Genomic DNA, 18,877 nt, shown 5'->3' on the forward strand with positions numbered 1-18,877 from the left:
TAAACGCCTGGCTCGCGACGAGAGCCACGATTCGAGTCAGACGCACCGATCGCGCACTATCCTTATTTGGGCAAAACCGCGAACGCCTATATTGACTGAGTGAAAAATTAATTCGCAACCATGGCTGATTCGAACAAGAGGAACATCCCCATCAAGCTAGGCGACTTCAGCGTCATCGACTCGGAATTCAGCAACATCCGCGAGCGGTTTGATGCTGAAATGCGAAAGATGGAGGATGAGATGACGAGATTCCGCTCTGAATTGATGAACAGAGAGTCCAACTTCTTCAAGACCACTACTAGGTGAGTTTGTGTCTCTGAATATATGTTTGTTCTATTAATAATTTAATTATTTCATTTCTGGCGCATTCACAAGAATAATAATTATATCTATCAAGTGATTAATTATTAATTATTTTCCGTTTTGAGTGGTTTCTTTGGGTTGAATTCTAAAAATATTACAGTTTTTTAATAAATTTCATAAATTTCAATCCTCTTTTTTTATAAACTGCTGTAAATATGTTTATTCAAAAATTTTAATAATTTTGCTACTTACATTGTTGAATTAAAAATTTATTTAACTAATCATATTAATTATTATAATGCACGGACGAGGCTCACGAGGGCGTATAATGCGGTCTTTTTTTATATTTTGCAGTTGTTTTAGCAAAATTCGTGCTTATCCACCTACCGTTTTACGAAAAAATTGTTTTCAAACGTGAGATGTGATTGCAAAAAAAAGTAAACCAAAAATTACAAATATTAAAATTAAAAATTCCATCCGCAAGGAAAATAATTACTGAGAAATAAATTTTAAAACTGGAAGTGTCTTTAATATTATTTGTTTTTTCTCTTCCATATATTCAATCACTATTTAAAAACGATTTGTTCAAAAAAGGAGTTGTAGTAAAAAATTACAGGATTTTGCAAAAACTTCCGAAATATAAAAGGCGCAGTACTTGGTAATACCCTCAATGGCCATGACAATGACTAACAAACAAAAACAGCGCCCCATCCAGTTTATGCGCCACTTTATAATAGATGTTTTCATATATGGAAATGAAGAGATCGGCTTTTCCTCGTTGCAGAAATTTTTTTTTTATTCAAATACAAATGGCTCTACCAGTTTCGGTCACAGTCTGCAACCTTTTTTCATGAGCAAGAAAAATGAAAAAAAAGCAAAATTGAAAAATTCCACATTATTATAAATATTATAAAAAAATCAGCCCATTCTTTTATTTATTTATTTATTCTCCATTCAAATACATTGAAATAGCACAATTAAATCAAGTAAAGTGGATTTTTTTACAACTAATTGTTATTATAATTGGTGTATAACGATGGTGCTCACAGCTCACACGCAATTTTTTAAAACTTTATTTTACTAATTTTCCGTTGGATTTTTTTTATTGAATTATATATGCGATGATGACTCATTGCAGCAGAATTATTTACTAATAAAAAGTATTGATTTAACCCGCTTTCCTGCTGGACGCACTAACCTGCCAAAGTCACCAAAGCCATAGCAGCGAGAGCATCAAGAATTGGAGTGGTCCCGGCAAATTTGTTCCGCACCAAAAGCAGGATGAGCACAGCTCAACTTCCTCTACCTTCCACAGGTGTGGCTTTCATCCGCTACTCCATTCCACTGGCTAGGAACAATATTTGCATTTTCTGGTCAACAACGCCCGCATTTATTGTTTCCACACAAAGTGCATGCTCAGCTTCTCACTGCATGGCTATGATTTTATCAACCAGGAATCTCCAATTAATTTATTTTAATTTTATTTACAATTTACTACTTTTATAAATATATTAAATCCTTTTTGCATACATCGCAAGCTAGTCGATGATTTCCCACAGGCTTTATTTTATATTTAATTTCACTCTGTATTGCTTGAATGATTATTTTCATTTTGTTTTTATCCCCTCTGGTCTCACCGGTATCAATTTTCCTTTTAAAGCTCATCTTCGAGCACCACGGCCAGCAGCGATGGACGCACTGGTGGCGGCGAAGTCAGGACTTGGCTCGATGGACTCGACTCGCCGCTAATCCAGCCCGACGGCGCCGACAACAAGATGTTGAAGCTGCGCTTCGACGTCAGCCAGTACGCCCCAGAGGAGATTGTAGTCAAGACCGTCGACAACAAACTGATGGTGAGTACCACACATATTTTCCTATAAATTTATTCAAAGTGCGAACATGTATTTAATTTTTAAATTAAATTTTATGGATGATTTATGAAATTCGCCTTATTTAAAATTGGTCAAAAGGAAAATATAGGTAGAGTTAAATTACAAATCAAACGAATTAACAGTATTTTTCAAGTTTTTTTTATTTAGAGATGAAACTCGACTTCAGAATAATTTTATGCACCATAGTAACGCAAAATTTAATAATAATCCCTTAAATCCTCGGCTCAACCCAAATCGCAACCGGAAATTTATTAAAATTAAAAGATTTTTTCTAGAAACAAGTTGTCTGCACCTCTGATCTATACACACAAATCATTTCTATGCCTAGTTTGGACTCATGAGGACCTCTGCCGTCCTCATGAAATATTGAGGAAATTTTCTGACCAAAATTTACAGCTTTTTATGATACATTGAGAAGAATTGCAAGACATGCAATATTATTTAGAAATTTTTGCGTTTAAAACGTGATATTTTATTGGTTTATTTGAAATCCAACTCCAGTAAAATCAATCTAATCTCAATACATCAAATTTGAGAAAAATCAGTATCTTATTATTGCATCTCATGTGTTTTTTTTTTTAAGTTTTTTTTTGTAATTTTTAATATCATATCAGTTGCAGGGTTCAGACTTTTAGGGTTGAAATAATAATTTTTTGTAACGTTTTGGACATCTACAAATCCAATAATAAGCAAAAACATTTAGCACATTGATTATCTTAGTTACGTGGAGATAAAGTGCCAAAGGATTTTGAAAAATTATCATTTTGCAGGGGTTCAAAGTTCATTTAAACAAAAAATGTAAGATAATCAATTATATAAAAATTAGATTTTTATGTAGCAAAATTTCATAAATTAAATTTATTATATAGTTAATAAATTTGTCATTTCAAAAGTTTCATGTAATAGCGGGTAATTATTATTAGTAATAATAATTTAAAATTTCTGAAGAAGCTTTTGAAAATTTTTATATTTCATGGTAATGACCAAAGTAGTAGGAAATTATTATCATTATTTGTGTGTACTTGAATAAAATTATGTTTTGAAATTAATTCTTTAGTTGCAAATTCGGAGATATTGCGTTTAAAACACTTATTTTGTCAGAGGATTTTATGTCTGAATCAAAGAATCGAAAGCGTTTGCTTGTAAATCCAGTGTGTTCTCCCCATGCCCTTATAAGGGTCTGTGACGAAGGTGTCCTTGCCTGGAGCTCATCCCACCTCCTTCCTCATCCTCACGCCTACCTACGAGTCCTACGACCTGAACACGTCACGTATGAAACAAACGGCTCTTGCTTAAAAACAAGATCTAAAGACGCAGAGTGGGTGTCAATGAGTGGAGAACAGGCGGATTAGAATCGAGCCTCTAAACAATTTTTTTCCTGACACATATTGTTGTTTATTTGTAAAATTGTTACATCACATTATTTCCATTCATATTTTGAAAACATTTGGATAGTCTTGGCTATTAAATTTTTATATTCTTTTTTCACCATTTATTATAAAATTACATTACCAAAAACAAAATACAAAAAAAAATCAGAATTGTAAAAAAAAAAATGGCAGATGATTTTTAGAAGGTTTATGATACAAATTGATCTATGCAGATGTTCTTATTGCTGCAGCTATGGCAAAAAGGATCAGAATAAATTAGTCAATTGTCAAATTTCGGAGTCCTTAGGGTTGTGAAGAGGGAAGCATCTATTTTTTCCCGCAAGTTACTCCATTTTTAAGTGAAATGACAATTTTTTGCGGGATAATTTTTTAGTGGGTTCCGATTAAAATTGTGATAGAAGTGTCTGTAATTATTTTTACATAATATATATACAGAGTAATACAGAGGGTCGCTTGTAGCAAATTTGGTGAACGTTTTGAGATTTAATATATATTTTTTTGGTTGTCCTCCAGAGGATGGGCGGCTGACGGCTGACCCTGATATTGTTTATCAATTAATCTCAGAGGTTGGGCATGTTCTCTTTTTCTCTTTGCTACATGTATCATTACATCATCGATTAATATAATCATTTATATTATTGTGCCTCTTTTTTCTCCTTCATTTGCACACGCGAGATTTATTTTACTAGAAAACGCTTGGCACTCGACTGGTTTTGTGGCGACGTACACTGGTTTGGACTTGAATTCCGCCACACGGTCTAAAATTACCGTTCGCCCATCTTTGAAGAAATGCTTCTTTGCCTTCAAAGGGTTAAAGTTGGCTGCAAAATTTGCTACACGTCATGTTTGCGTGTTTCTCCCTTTTTCACCGCTCACGTTTCATGCAATATAATGGTACAATAAAATAAAAACGGTGCTTTTATTAATAATGCAGTTGCATGCAAATCGGAGCAAAGTTTGAAAACATTGTATTAAATGAGGGGGGAGGCGGCATGCAGTGCTTTTACGACTTTGGCCGTTTTATATAATTGGCACATTGATATTGAGTATATAGAGATGTTTTATTTGATAAGAAAAGTCCAAGAGCATAATTAATAATTATTCTCATTATATACTTTTTAAAGACAGAAGGAAATAAAAAAAGAAAACGGTACGACAGTTCTGCTAAAACGTCTGGCATAAAAAAAAATATTCGGCCGTACAAAGTTGTAAACCCATTATATATAATTTACCAGATTGTTTTGAAAAAATTATCTCGTTTTTATAAAACTGCATTGCTCAAAAATAACTTTTACAAGCGTACTACTTTTGAAAATTGCGAGCGAACTGATTGATCACTGAGCAGAGCGCTAATTTTTTGCTCAAACCAAATTTGAAAAATTTCTCACGGAACACTAAAGAAAAAAAATATTATTTACTCAATAAAAATAATGCCTGAAATTTTGTTCCAGGTGCACGCAAAACACGAGGAGAAGTCCGACAGCAAGAGTGTGTACCGTGAATACAACCGAGAGTTCCTCCTTCCCAAGGGTACAAATCCGGAAGACATCAAGAGCTCCCTTAGCAAGGACGGAGTTTTGACGGTTGAGGCTCCCTTGCCGGCTCTCGGACCGGGCGAGGCTCGAATCCCCATCACCCAGAACTAAAATTGGGGTGAACACGAATATATGCACCACACGGCCAGCAACTGCATGCACAAACTTCTAGTATCAATATTATATTGATACTTTGCCTAAAATGATATTACTTGTTCAGCTTTTTATCACAAACTAATCTGTCAAACAAAAAATGATGTTAAAAGTCCCGGCTTATCCTCTCGTTGAAATTCAGTCGGTAGCCACAGCTAGTCGGTCAGTTGTTTAAAAAGAGAAAATAAATTTTGATGATATGATAAGCCAAGTTCATTTTTCTTATCAGAAAATAACATGCTTGCAGCACAAATATAATTAACAATTATTATGTGGTGGTGCATTACTGGCGTTGAGGAAAAATGAATCAAATAGAGTGGGATGTATTTATTATTTATATAGAGTATTATATGGAACACATATTTTTGAATCTGAACTGAAGGTGATAATCTGATATATGGAAGGCAGCCTGCTTAATGTTATAGTGGTGTAAAATTACACACAGTTTGCGTAGAGGTCAACAGTGATTGTGAAAAAGAAAAATTTTAAGGACAAGGCTTTTTAATTGCAAAAGCTCGCAAAACCATGTTTTTTTTTACTTGCAGAAATAAATCATTTTCAAAAATATATTCAAACTAGAAGTTTTTTTAAAGTTCTGATCTCTGACGTCATGAAATATTATTTAACTTCCGAGACCTGGGAAGTGGAGGATTAAAAAATAAGGTTGCAGCTATACGCGTTTTGAATATTTGGGAGCGCTTCGTGCGCCGCATCGCCAGAGAAAGAGAGAGTCGCACCCTTCCCCATTGTATGCACACGCACCATGCTAATTTTAGATTCTGGCTTGGCACAGACGAGGTCTCCAGACGCGAGGAAATATTCAATTCTATCTGGTAGCCACGGCGGAGAGGTTGCAGTAACGCTCATAGTGTGGTGTGATATTTCCTCTTCGCAATATAATGATTGGAACCCTTTACAATTTGCTTGCGATTGATTCTGGTTATTGTGGCATTAAAACGCCCAGAGTGGAAAATGAGGGCCGGATCATGAATCAATAAGCATTTTTGCACAATTTTTATAAAAAATTATGGGGTTTCCAATTAATTAAAATTGATTAAAAAAATTTTGATAAATTATATTAATTTTCATTTCAAGAAATGATATAAAAATCCAGAGGAATCAATGTTTATTTTATTCCACTGTATTTGATCGCCATTAAGGAATACTTAAGTTATTTGCAAGAATTATTTGGATTAAATTGGAAGGCAACTTGTAAGGCGTCCGATATGCTTGCTCGAAACTGGCGGAACCGTCATTGCAAGTAAGAAGATTATTTGCAGGACTTGCTCGAGTGTGTGCGCCACCTTTCTTTCGCCTAGCCCGCAACGAGATGCGGTGCCTGTGCTAATGTCTTTCTCGCTATATGATGCGGATATAAAAATTACACCATGATGATTCGTTAGCGATCATTTTTAATTCGACACCCTTCTTGCCCATTACTTTCACAAACAAGTATGTTGCACTTCTTAGCTACCCACTCGTATATTCACACTTTGCGCGCATGTTCATTGTATTTCAACACATATTACGCCCAGTGCTTTGTGGCGATCCCTGCCAACAAGGTGTCGTTTTCTCTGGTTCAAGAGTAAATACAGGACGAGTGTGGGATAACACGTACATAAATTAATTACAAGTTGACACAAAATAATATATTATTCTTTAAATTACAGCATTTTTTACATCAGGTGAAGGAAACCTGGACATAAAATAATCTAAAAATATGCCTTAATTTAAATTGCGGCCCTTTCCACTCTTCGTTAAAGAATAACAATGAGATCTTAATGATCTTAATCGTTTTATAGGTTAAAGAAGTGCTAATCAAATGAAGTGCTAGAATAAAAAAATACACAATTTAAAAGCACGAGTAATGATTTACAATAGGAAAGGGCAAGCAAATTATGAATGATCTAAATTATTTATATTATTACCGTTGATGTCTGATTTTTACCGTGATAATTATTTAACACTGAATCAGTCTAAAACAGTCATGGTATTTAAGTTTCAAGCGCACTGTTTTGGGTTGTGAAAATTTTAATTTGACATTGAACTATTTTAACTTAATTGAATAAAATTTGAGTTTTTCTTGGCTTTCAGCTTGTATGATTTAAAATGAGTGCATGCTGATTATATTGTCAGAAAATAAAAGAACTGTTTTCTTGATAAATAATTTGTTTAGAACGGTTGATACATGAGAAGTACTTAAAAATGGTTTATATATTGCTTATTGTAATTCTGTGATGAGTTTACGGAATTGTGTTTTAGTGAGGGTACGATCGCGCTATGAGCGGTGTTTTTAGCGCATAAAAGCTCTCTCGGTTAGCGCATTACAGAACCGCTTTGTTCTAAATATGTGGTCGCTGTCTGCTCGATTTGATTTTCTTCCAGCAGTTTCCTTTTTGAAGGACGTTAATTATAAAAATAAAAAAAACCCCCAATTAAAGATCATTGTCACCAAATTGCACTTCGGCGCAGCATTTCTTGGTACTCCAACAAGTCTCTGGGGACAGCTGGCGCTGGTCGTTTTATTCTTGGCTTACCACGACTGCAATAGTTTAGCGCGTTGCCCCGACCCAAAGGATTTCGGTTTCCCGTCAAGGTGGCTGGAGTCGCTCGAACAACCCAGTGAGAATCAATGTGTTTCCTCACTGGTTGTCGGGCGACTTCCCATCGGCCCTGCCTCGACAGGGTGCAGCCTCCACGTGTAGACTGGTACTCAGGCTTGTTGCTTGGGTAGTGGCCCTCAGAGTCCCCATATTTTGCCGTCGAAGGGACTCCGAGGGATTGTCTTCATAACGAGTTGGCGCATGCCTGGCGCCTTCTTGATGGCAGGCGCCGACACAGGGCGATGGCGCTGAAGAAGACGGACAGTTGCAGACCAAACAGGATGGCCACTATGCCAGCAGCATACGTCCACTGGGTTGTGAACCAATTTTCTAGAGATGGCAAACAACCCTATAAAATAATAAGAATACAAAAGTTAACATTTTTTATTTTCTCATGTTTTGCTAAATTCAAAACTTTACCTGTTGGAATCTCTCGATCTTATTTACTTTAGCATCAGGGGCTTGGCACACTGTATTGTTGTGAGGCACTGGATCAAGGAATGCCCTCGCGTCACTGGACAAATTGTCCAGGTAGCAACAGGTCAATGGCACTCTCATCTCTCTGCTCCCTAACTCTTGCATCCGCCACCAAGAAGCTTCATAGTCGCTTGACCCCAAAACGCCGCAACACTTAAACTGTGAAATATATAATTAATTTTTTAATTTTATTTTATTTACCTTTAATTTTTAGCCGCCATGTTCCAACGTACAAAATCTTTATTTTATTAAATATTTATATTAAAAGGATTTTAAATAATCTGAATATATAAACGCTTTTAAAATAAATTAATGACATCATGAGCGCTTCCGCACAATTTTTGAAATTCCAATTGCAGGGCATTGTTTGCTGAGCGAAGCACTCATTTTGCGCTCAATCAAATTTTTAAATATTTCCAAATTTGTTCAATTATTTATAAAAGAGAATTGGAGAATATAGTGTTTTTAGTAAAAAAAAATTTAAAATTTTGTGGTAGAATTTCACGATCGAAGGTTGATTTATGGTGATTTGAATTTAGGAAAAGCCAAAAGCCGACTTTATATTCCAAACTTCAAAATTGAAACCATTTTTGCTTAAGCTAATCTTGTACTTTACAATTGCAGATGGTTTATATCGAAAAATTTGTTTGACTAGACAAACTTTTTCAAAAACTTAAGTGCGGGCACAATATTCCATTGAGCGCGACTGCTTAATATTGATGAGCGCATCCATTATTTCACTATCTATCTTTATCTCGAGTATTTTAAAAATCAATAATAATAATAACACCTCCATAACCATAATATTTAATGAAAAGTTTGGCTTATTCCTTATTCCTCTCGTCAAATATAAAAACGTTTGAAAACAAAGAGCAATATTTGAGTAAATTCAAAATATATCAAATATATGTTTACCGTATATTGTGCCAAATCATATGCGGCTGTGAAAAGTTCGTGTCCAGGAGATCCAAAATTGACTTGCAGGACTTCGGTGAGAGTTTTCGACTCCAAAATGCCACCGATTCCAAACAGGGTCTTCGCCCCCACTGGCAGGGTGCAGAGCACGATCACCAAAGCTGCTTGGCCTAGCAGCAAAATCGCAAGCAAACCAATCAACTAGAAAAGAACAAACACAATATAATAATTATAATATTTGCTTTCTTGAATTTATTTATGTCATTTGGGTCAAACTACAGCGATTTCGGAATCCCGTTCCATAACTCCGTTTCAGGGTGAGAATTGCATCAATAATGAAATCGTTTTTAAATCTGGCAACACCAGTCTATTATATATGCAAAATTTTTACTTTTAATGGGGACGACTTTACCCGGCAAAACTTCATTATTTGTAGAAAACTCCTTTAGAAGATTATAATACTTCATTACGAGTATGCGAGCTTTGGGCTGGAGGCGCGGAGCGCTCGCCAGAGAAACTTTTTTTGATATAGAAATGAAAAATTATACTTACTGTGCCTAGAAGACCTTTTCTCTTCTGACAAGCACCCCAGTAACCAAGGAAGGCAGTCGTACAGCCAGCTAAACCAGTGCATCCCATAGCAAGGGCTGCGTAGTAGAAAGGAGGGTAGTACGACCGCTGGGCTTCAGGGCTTAAGAGGAGAAGGCGCGAAAGGAGCACCCTTTCCGTATCAGAAAGGAGAAGCGCGCTCAAAACCACGAGTGCACCACCACTAGCCTAAAATGAGAAGAAACAAAAATCACTGAAGATTTATTTTTTAGTCAATTCACGCTATCTCTTTCCTATTCTGCGCATTTAACTTCATAAAGGGGGTGGTCTGCGTGTTTTGTGCTTTTCTTGGTGGTTTTCAATTCAATTCAAATTTTGATATTTGGATTTAGATTCAGAGTGTTTTTTTGGAGCTTAATTCTGATGAAAATTCCCTCTTTTTCATTTGAAAAGAATAACAAATAAATTTCGTTATCATCATTTTTTTTTTTTTTTTTTTTTTTTTTAGTTTTATTCAATTAGGTTTCCGTCCTCCCATCTCTTAGCATGGACCTTTTTTAGGTCCAGGTTTTAGCAAATTTGTCGACATTGCTTCATTCACATTTCATTTTTATTTCTCCATTGTGACTTTATTTTTGAATAATAAACAATGCGACAGTAAAACATATTTTCTGTTTTTCAATTCAAGAGGAGAATTGTGTGATTCAATCATACTATACGCTTGACTTGCCGCACATTGAACAATGAGCTACATATAAGGCGGACTAAAGCGCTGGCCGAAATAATAAATGTGTCAGGTGAAATTGTGAGCAAAAAGAGCAATATTATTTTATAATAATTACTCTGAATTAAGCTTATACTTACCAAAAACAATGTGTTGAAAAACAAAAGTAGCACCCCATAGACGGTAGCTCCACGCGTTGACATGATTTTAGGCAAGGCAAATGCAGATTGCTGCGGACTACTGACGCTTGCGGAGTTGGACTGATGAGGTGGGACCAACGGTGGGACCAGGTTTAGAGCTGACGAAAGGAAACGGAAACACGCATGAGTGCGCGCGGTCATTGCGGGCTATAATGCACCACTTTGGCCCTCTAGACTGATAGTACTGGTGCCTTCCCTTTTGTTTGTTAATTTTTTTACTAAATTGCAAACGTGTAGATTGCACTGTGTGGCACGATAATTTAATACTTAATCAATTAATATAAGCAATGCAAACAATTTTTTTAAATAATGAAATAAAAAAAGTAAATCCGTAGATTTCTTAGAACACATTAAAAATTCTTTGAAGTAGGAAATGCAAAGGTTTATTAAACCTGGTTTTAAACCTCACAAAACTTTGTTTCAGTTTGTTTAAATTAATTTTAAAATTATTGGTCTCTCCATACAACTTCAACTTCATCCGTGCGGTATCTGCAAAAAAATTGCATACTGGTAAAACAAAACAGTAAAATTTATGCTTTATTTTTGTTGTTAATAATCTAGATCAATAAACGCATCGTTGCTTCTGCAATTTATGCGAGTTCAGGAACCAAGTCGCAACCGTCCAGCTAGCTGGACAGACCGATGGTGTGTGAAGCAATAATAAATATTTTTTTAGAGTCAGGCCTAATTGTCAGGCCAAGACAGCCTATGCCATTTTATAGTGGCGCAGAAGGTGCATCTAAAAAGCCTGTTGCATTTTTACTTTTCGTTGCAGAAAAATAGAAAAGAAGAAGGGTTACGAGTTTTACTCAATCAACTACTTTTCCTTAAGCTTTGAGATTGTTTGAGATGTTTTAGTTTAATGATCATGAATTTCTTATTATCCAATTTTTTTGCTATAGTGCCTTTTTTTCTTATGCCAGAATAATATTTGTTCTTTCATTGAATTTTTTTTAACTATTTTGAAATAAAATTTAGATAAAAACGGGAATCACGTGAGTATATTAGTTTCCTACCTCTGTGTGATTTTTGTTTCTTCCCACTTTGTTGTAATTCCTGCTCTGAACATTTCGAAACCAGCTTGGGCAATCATGGCTCCATTATCAATGCAAAACCGTTCATCTGTGGCATACATCTTTGCTCCTCTCTCTTCGCACATTATTGCCATCATGGCTTGGAGTCTCTCGTTGCACCCAACGCCACCAACAATCAGTGCCTCCTGAGATCCACAGTGAGCCATGGCTCTTTCTGCCAAATAAAACAATTTGTTTTTGCGAATTAGAAAACAAAAATCAACAGTAGCTTCAATTTAAAATTTTTACATAATAAATTTTTGCATTTTTTATGATGCTATTTGCTTTAGTATTTCAGAATAAAGGAGTTAAGACAATTCAATTGAGCATCACCTGTTGTTTCAACCAGCATGGCAAAAACAGTTTCTTGCAGTGAATAACACATATCTTCAGGCGTGTATTCACCACTCTCGATGAGTTTGGGAGCCTGTTTTTCAATGTGAGATAAGAGGCCTGAGAATGACACGTCCATTCCCTTCACAACATACGGGAGTTGATAAAAGCGTTTTCCCCTAAAGCCAAAACATCAGTTTGATTAAAAAAACATTTCTGCATCTAAATATGCTTACTTTTTTGCTGCCTGCTCTATGTTGTACCCAGGACTGGGATCATTCGAGAGCTTCAGTACTCTAGCAAATCTGTCTAGGCAGTTTCCAACAGCAATGTCGATTGTCTCACCAAAAATTCTGTACCTCCTCTCTGAATACGCAATGACCTGCAAGCGGATTAAAGTTTTAGTAAAAATTCTCAATCTGCTGACTGAGAAATTTAAACAACTAATAAAACGTAGGAAAACAAAATAAATTTACTTGTGTGTTTCCTCCACTGACGTAAAGAACCGTTGGATTGTTGCAACCAGTGATGAGCCTGCCCATTTCTATATCTATAGGAGATTTGTTAAGGGAAACAGCATAAAATATGTTTTTTGTAAATTATTCTAAAAATATTTTTCATTTTGGAAGAAAAAGGATACGTCCAATACAGTGGTTGACTCCAATGATGGGTTTGTTCCACAACTGTGCCAAAGTTCGAGCAACGACAGCGACAACAACCAATGGAGCACCCATTCCAGGGCCTTTGGTGTAACAAATTACATCGATTTCATCTGGACTGATCTAAAAAAAGAAAATATAATTACGATTTGAATTTTTAACAAATTAAGAAAATGCAAACAAACTTGTGCCTCTTTAAAAGCCAGTTTGATCAGCGCTAACACATTTTCCCTGTGATGCTTAGCTGTTTCCCGAGGAAGAAATCCTGCAAGATCAAATTTTTGTTCGATGAAAGCTCTTAAATGCATAGTAATTAATTTGAATAAAATTGTATTTTATTTTATTTTACCTTCTCCTGGTGGGGTGATGTAAGTTCTTCTTGGATTTGCCAAGACGACGCCGTCTTTTATTATTCCCACACCAATTTTATTAGCACTACCCTCCATGCCAAGGACGATCATTCTCCAGCAGCTTCCTGAGAGGAGCAGAGGGAGAAAAAAATTTATAATTCTGGATCGATAGATAAAGGTGTTAAAAAAATGTATGTAGTTCAGAAATTTATATGCAAATTCTAAAATATTACATAAATAAAAATTATTATTGGATCTTGCAATTCTTCCTCGTTGTAAAAATGGTTTTTATTCAAACAAAATGACGCCGAGCAGCGCGTTTGCTCAAGAAATAGAGGGTCGTGGACCGTGACCTGAAACTTGTACAGCCGTCTTGTTTAAAAAAAAAAAACACAACTAGGAAAAAGCCCGAGTTCTTCACTTGCACGATAATCTTCTTGAAAGCCAATCAATTTCTTCAAACAAAAACATTATAGATGAGCACAAAAAAATGAAAATGATATACTAAAATTCCAACTAGGAAGATAACTAACTTTTACATAGACTTTGGTCAGACTTGAATCTGGAATTCTTTCAGGCTTCGGCTTTTTGGCAGGCAAGTTTGAAGGGAAAAAAGGCAAGATTCAAGATTCGCAAGCAGCTGATGTATTGTTATTGTTATGTTCGCAATAGCAGTGCTACCACAAACCGCGGAACAAACTTTTAAGTTAACTGTACGCAGAAAAAGGGAATTAACCAGAATTAACGATAACAAGAAAACTAAATTAAAGAAAAATTAAATGAATTCTATGTCACTCTACAGGCAAAAATACATGAAAAAATTGAAAAATTATTAAATTTAGATCTAAATAAAAGAAAGCCAGATTTTTCTGAATATTTTTGCTTCTTCAACCAATAGATGGCGAGCATGGCCTGCCTGCCCAGCAGCGGAGATTGAGCAGCGCATTGCATGTTTACGTTTGTATTCGCTCCCTGGCGGGCGCAACCAAAAGCTGCGGAGCCCGGGGCGGCAACCAATGAGCGCGTGAGTTGGCAACGTACGGACCAATGAGCGGGCGTTATCCGGACCCGCTAGTCCTCAGGGTCAAATCACATATTTCCCTGCCTGTGCCACACAGAAACAAGTCGGCCATATTGCTGTGTTCTCGCCGTCCAAATCAGTCTGCGCTGTATTTTCGTGTTCTTACCACACCGGGATGTGTCAGTGCTGGAAGCGGTGCGAAAACCCCTGCAATTAACCGACTAGTATGTTCTCGTGAGTGTGTCCAAGTGCCAGCTTCGCGTACTTTGCGTGTCCGATTTGTTCAGTGCGACCAGCATCTAGCCGCAGTCGGTCGGGCCGAGAAGAAGAAAAATCACAGCCATCGCCAGCCAGTCGCAACCCTCAAGGTCTTGGGATTTTGTGTGCCCGAGTCGCGGACGCACCGATTTTGGCACCAGTGCGACCTGATCGTGCCCCGAAATGGATTTGTGAGCGTCCAAGGTGTCGCATTATGCAGAATCCAACAACCTCGCAAGCAGGTGAGCTCAATTCCGTTCATAATCGTGTTTGCATCGCGATGACGGCCACATTCGGTGCGGCGCCTCCCACTTTTCTTCGCCTATTAAGTGGCGGCTGGAGAAGCCACAACGCAAAATTTTCAACCCAAAACGGCCCAAACGTCGCCTCTCAGCTAAATAATTATTCCAAGTTTAAGCTTTCTAGATAATCGGCATTTTGATTTGGCCGAATTGTTTTTGATTTCAACTCGCTTAGGCTGCCATTTACGAGCAATTTCAAATTTTATGGTTAGCTTCTGTTAATTACGTTGGTGTAAGAATAATGAAAATTACATAAATATTTTTTTCTTCGCATGAGAAGTTATAATGCAATTGCAATCTGAGAAGATGATATTTCATTATTCAGGATATTATTGTTATTATTATGCGGCAAAAAAAATTAGTTCGACTTTATTGGTCTGTTATTATTTGGCGAATTTACATATTATAGGATTTGACAAATCAAATTGGGAAAAGGTTTTAAGCTTTATATTTCGTAGTGGCGATGGCTGTCACATTTGCTACAATAATAATAATAATAATAAAGAATGAGGGCCGGTTGGCGGAGATGAAAAAATGTGCAGGTTGCAAATCGTAACTTGCCCCTTTTTCAATCGGTAAAAATATTTCCAAATAAAATATACAAAATGTTGTCCTGATTAGTACCCTGAGCCGGACCAAATTTTTCACGTTTCATGAGCACATCAGTTGCATCTTTGCCCAACTCAAGGGAAGCTTTTGTCAAATTCTCAATGGCACAACGTCATTATTTTTTTTTACAATTCTATCTAAGAACCAATAAAAGACTTAAGCTCATCGTTCCTTATCAGAGATTCTTCCAATTTTTTACGAATAGAAATTATTTCAGCCTATTTATATTTTGAACCAACTCACCCTGAAATCTTTTGTCGAAGATTATTTTTTGATAAACCGCGGTCAAGGGGTGTCCAGAAAGGTCGAGGACAAAAAAGTGGCAGGAAACCCTTCACAAACGCTGCCCTTTTTCCTACCTGGAGGTTGCAAACTTGTCTGCAAATCGAGTTGTGAGCACGAGTTTATCACCTCGTCATGATTTTTTTCCATGGAGCCACAAATTTCTGAAATCAAAGCCCACGACTGGCAAATTATTTTAAAACTGTGCATAATTAATTAGCTTTAATGTGAATTTTCAAATAACCTGTCTGAACTGTTTTGAGAGAATAAACAAATTTAAATTATTGTCTGAACAGAAACATTCAATTCTTCGAGGCAATAATTGAATTGACATCGCGATTTCCAAAAGATCAAATAATCTTATTTCAATAGTAAAAAATTTGATTCAAATGCAAGCACCTGAACCGCTAGGCCAATGGTCTGGTTTGGCTTATCTCTCTTTTTTTTTTGGTATGACTTGATTAGTGAAGAATGAACAACAAAAATAATAGCACTGAATTCCAACACTGCGGTAATTATGAAAACAAAAGTGATAAAGAGGCAATTCAAATTTGTGCCAGCTCGGATAACGCGACGAGTCTTAATTAATCTTATATAAATTGTATCCGAGTTGAACAATAATTTGTTTCTTTGTCGACTGCTGAACTTATGTGAACGCATTTTCACTTTCAAATTTATGCCGGGCTCAAAACGAGTCTCGTGGAAAATCTGCAATGGTGATCGCAAGAATCAAACTAGGTCAGTGCATTGTTTAGTCAAGTACTTTTTTAGCCCTGTCCCAAAACAGATAGAAATTTAGCCGATCTAAAATTTAAAAATTTAATAAAAAAATTGTCTTCTCTAATATTATGTCAACTTGTGAGAGAATAAAATAATATTGAATTGTCAATTCTTGTATAACAAAGACGATAATATTTTTTTTTTAATTTGTCCTTTGCAAGGATTTCTGTGAATGTGGTCACAATTGTTCGATAAATTACATGAAACACAATCGAAGTCAAGCTTAGTGTGAAGTATTTAATGCAATTACAATTTTTTTTAAATTTCAATTAAAATTATTTTCCTAATGCACAAACATTTTTAGAGTGGTATATATAATAGAGAATATTGCTATGATGTTTTTGTCTAAAATTTTGCTCAAATTTAAAGAATTTTTGAATGCAAGGTGGGCTGGAGCACAGCGAGTTTTGCCTAATTTGTATAAATTTTGCTTTCTTACTAATTTGCAAACGAGTTTTGTAATGAAACATCGTTAATGCTAATTAAGAATTATTATTCACTGCCCAAGTCCGCTCTCGCTTAAACTGTTTTAACTTGCAATTTAAATAAAAAAACGCAAACTTTAAATGTCTATGTCTCGATCACTGAAGAGAGCATTGCAGGTATTGAAGCTCACAGAGTCAAGACTGATTTAGCAACTGGTGGCTTTTTTTGATCGCTAATTTTATAAGGAAAGTCTGTGAGTTCCCTAAAAGTAATTGAAAATCTGTTTAGTCCAGTCTAGTCACGTTTTGACTTACAATTAGAAAAACTTCCATGAAAGCTGAATTTTTACCAGTCAAATTCATGTGATGAAAAGCGGAAAAAATCATTTCCACATTACTTCGGAAATAATCGGAATTTGAGTTTTTTGACGAAATTACAATTTCCGTCCAAATTTTAATCGGCCATAAATTTAAATGCTTGGACAAGTTTTCTTTGTGGTTCTGGAAAGACGCAAATATGGCCTACAAGACAGGAATCAATGGAATCGTAACAAATCGTGCAGACCCCGTTTTAGTAGAAATATATTTTGGTAATTAAGAATAAATAAATAAAAATTTGATAACGAAAACATTTCTAACTAATGTGACTTCAATCTTCAAAGCAAAAGGGAAAAGGAGCTAAATCATTTAAAAGAAGCAATTGAGCGACGTCGGCAGGTGCGTGCGGAACAATAATGGAAATGGAGGACAGTGTTTTTGTCCTCGTAGAAGCTGCAGCCGGCTCGCCGCCGCAGCCCTCGGCGTCGGCAACAACACATTCTCGTCACTCAAATGTATGTATCTGCCTGCAACGGGACCGCTGACGTCACATGTACTTGCAACTAGCACGCCCGCTTGTTTTGAAGCCACTTCTAATAATAATAGCAAGAGTGCCTCCGAAAATTCCAAATCTGACAACAATACAATTCCACACTTGTTAGAAACGTCAAAAAATGACTTAGCCTTATCCAGAATTCTAGTTTGATGCATTAAAAATATTTTTTATTTGTCCACATTTGTGAATATTGCCAGTATTCTCTGCGATGGGCCTTAACTTATTAAATAATTATATTAACCTTATCAGGACCCAAATAACATATAAAAAAATGCAATACTTGATAAAGACTTAATAAAATTCATTTGTTTGTTTTTAATATCTCGGCGGTGCAGTAAAATCTGTGTACGACAATTAAAACGCACTCAAAAAATTATAATTTTTTTAAGAAATTTACACTGGAGGAGATGATCATGCCTTTTACTTGTTGCGAAAATGGTTTTTATTCAAAAACAAATGGCAAATTTCACACTAAAAATATTCGTGCACATCATGGAACATTTTTTCGTAGAATATTAATTCAGATCAGATTCCTATGTAAACACTTGATAACCACATGTTTTTGATATGTTCAGGAAGATGATAATTGCTCACAGCTATCACGCTCTTGAAATAATAAAGATGAATGAATGCATTTTCTGATCTCTTACGATCCGATCAATGTTGTCTCTGACATTTGACTACTGAAATCGCTTGATTCAAATTGCGCACCTTATTTTTTATTTAGGAATAGTTTAAGAAAATTTTCATTTGGAAATGAAATAAAAATTGAAATGTAGTTTTATTTATCTGCTATAAAAATTTGTTAATGTGAAATATAAATTTTTTTAATTGTAAGAAATTTAATGGCTGAATTTCAATCTTGTTATCGTATTATAAATTAAAAAAAAAAAATAGTATTTGTTTAATAAAAAAAAATTAAACTTTTTACTGCTTTTAGCTCTTAAATATTTCATGTTACATTTATTTTTATTGAAAAATCAAAATTCCAGAAATAAAAGAATTTTAATTATTCTTTTAAAGCGTTGTTTCATCCCCGGGAAAAGGCTTTGCGCCCTGGAAATATCAGTCCCTGTAGCGGCAAAAAACTGCGACTGAACTCGACCCTATTGCTCAGGGTAACCATTGAATGTATGTTGAGTATTAAATTTTAATCCTGTAGGGACCTC

General features: G+C 35.6%; 4 protein-coding genes across 10 annotated transcripts in view; 2 read left to right on the forward strand and 2 right to left on the reverse strand.

Annotated features, from left to right (window-relative positions):
* Nucleotides 1-5,841, forward strand: LOC132201282 (alpha-crystallin B chain). 2 transcript variants are annotated; one of them, XM_059627318.1, is made up of 4 exons: nt 1-302; nt 1,511-1,618; nt 1,964-2,156; nt 5,038-5,841. In XM_059627318.1, the coding sequence occupies exons 1-4, from the start codon at nt 121-123 to the stop codon at nt 5,230-5,232; spliced, it is 678 nt and encodes a 225-aa protein (XP_059483301.1). In that variant the 5' UTR covers nt 1-120; the 3' UTR covers nt 5,233-5,841. The 2 variants fall into 2 exon arrangements, with proteins under 2 accessions (XP_059483301.1, XP_059483302.1); XM_059627319.1 differs by lacking the exon at nt 1,511-1,618 and having other exon boundaries at nt 4-302.
* Nucleotides 4,786-11,226, reverse strand: LOC132201280 (leukocyte antigen CD37-like). Of its 2 annotated transcripts, XM_059627317.1 has the most exons (6): nt 11,135-11,226; nt 10,683-10,840; nt 9,822-10,046; nt 9,270-9,470; nt 8,298-8,513; nt 4,786-8,226 (listed from the first exon to the last, which is right to left on the reverse strand). In XM_059627317.1, the coding sequence occupies exons 2-6, from the start codon at nt 10,743-10,745 to the stop codon at nt 8,062-8,064; spliced, it is 870 nt and encodes a 289-aa protein (XP_059483300.1). In that variant the 5' UTR covers nt 10,746-10,840; nt 11,135-11,226; the 3' UTR covers nt 4,786-8,061. The 2 variants fall into 2 exon arrangements, with proteins under 2 accessions (XP_059483300.1, XP_059483298.1); XM_059627315.1 differs by having other exon boundaries at nt 10,683-11,142.
* On the reverse strand, nt 11,178-14,670 carry LOC132201279 (probable tRNA N6-adenosine threonylcarbamoyltransferase). 4 transcript variants are annotated; one of them, XM_059627313.1, is made up of 9 exons: nt 14,345-14,670; nt 13,157-13,282; nt 12,993-13,072; nt 12,789-12,930; nt 12,625-12,698; nt 12,385-12,530; nt 12,149-12,327; nt 11,759-11,990; nt 11,178-11,231 (listed from the first exon to the last, which is right to left on the reverse strand). In XM_059627313.1, exons 2-9 carry the CDS (start codon nt 13,266-13,268, stop codon nt 11,189-11,191), a joined length of 1,008 nt encoding a protein of 335 aa, XP_059483296.1. In that variant the 5' UTR covers nt 13,269-13,282; nt 14,345-14,670; the 3' UTR covers nt 11,178-11,188. The 4 variants fall into 4 exon arrangements, with proteins under 4 accessions (XP_059483296.1, XP_059483295.1, XP_059483294.1 ...); XM_059627312.1 differs by having other exon boundaries at nt 13,703-14,668; XM_059627311.1 differs by having other exon boundaries at nt 13,691-14,668.
* The window catches only part of LOC132201277 (nuclear receptor coactivator 2), a 23,657-nt gene continuing 19,029 nt past the window's right edge, over nt 14,250-18,877 (forward strand). For both annotated transcript variants that reach the window (XM_059627307.1, XM_059627308.1), the window contains exon 1: nt 14,250-14,678. The gene's annotated coding sequence lies outside the window, so the exon portion shown is untranslated. The remainder of the gene's footprint in view (nt 14,679-18,877) is intronic.

This window comes from Neocloeon triangulifer, unplaced genomic scaffold, assembly GCF_031216515.1.
Source record: "Neocloeon triangulifer isolate White Clay Creek 2 clone unplaced genomic scaffold, ASM3121651v1 ptg000014l, whole genome shotgun sequence".
In the NCBI taxonomy this organism is placed as follows: domain Eukaryota; kingdom Metazoa; phylum Arthropoda; class Insecta; order Ephemeroptera; family Baetidae; genus Neocloeon; species Neocloeon triangulifer.

Excerpts from the sequence above, each read along its gene's own strand:
- LOC132201282 (XM_059627318.1), top strand. The coding sequence starts at position 121 with ATGGCTGATTCGAACAAGAGGAACATCCCCATCAAGCTAGGCGACTTC. Across the intron at positions 303-1,510 it reads TTCTTCAAGACCACTACTAG|TCACCAAAGCCATAGCAGCG; the intron begins GTGAGTTTGTGT and ends AACCTGCCAAAG. Across the intron at positions 2,157-5,037 it reads CCGTCGACAACAAACTGATG|GTGCACGCAAAACACGAGGA; the intron begins GTGAGTACCACA and ends ATTTTGTTCCAG.
- LOC132201280 (XM_059627315.1), bottom strand. The coding sequence starts at position 10,883 with ATGACCGCGCGCACTCATGCGTGTTTCCGTTTCCTTTCGTCAGCTCTA. Across the intron at positions 10,047-10,682 it reads TTTTCAACACATTGTTTTTG|GCTAGTGGTGGTGCACTCGT; the intron begins GTAAGTATAAGC and ends TTCTCATTTTAG. Across the intron at positions 9,471-9,821 it reads GAAAAGGTCTTCTAGGCACA|TTGATTGGTTTGCTTGCGAT; the intron begins GTAAGTATAATT and ends GTTCTTTTCTAG.
- LOC132201279 (XM_059627313.1), bottom strand. The coding sequence starts at position 13,268 with ATGATCGTCCTTGGCATGGAGGGTAGTGCTAATAAAATTGGTGTGGGA. Across the intron at positions 12,531-12,624 it reads TCAGTGGAGGAAACACACAA|GTCATTGCGTATTCAGAGAG; the intron begins GTAAATTTATTT and ends ATCCGCTTGCAG. Across the intron at positions 11,232-11,758 it reads GAAACAAAAATCACACAGAG|ATACCGCACGGATGAAGTTG; the intron begins GTAGGAAACTAA and ends ATTTTTTTGCAG.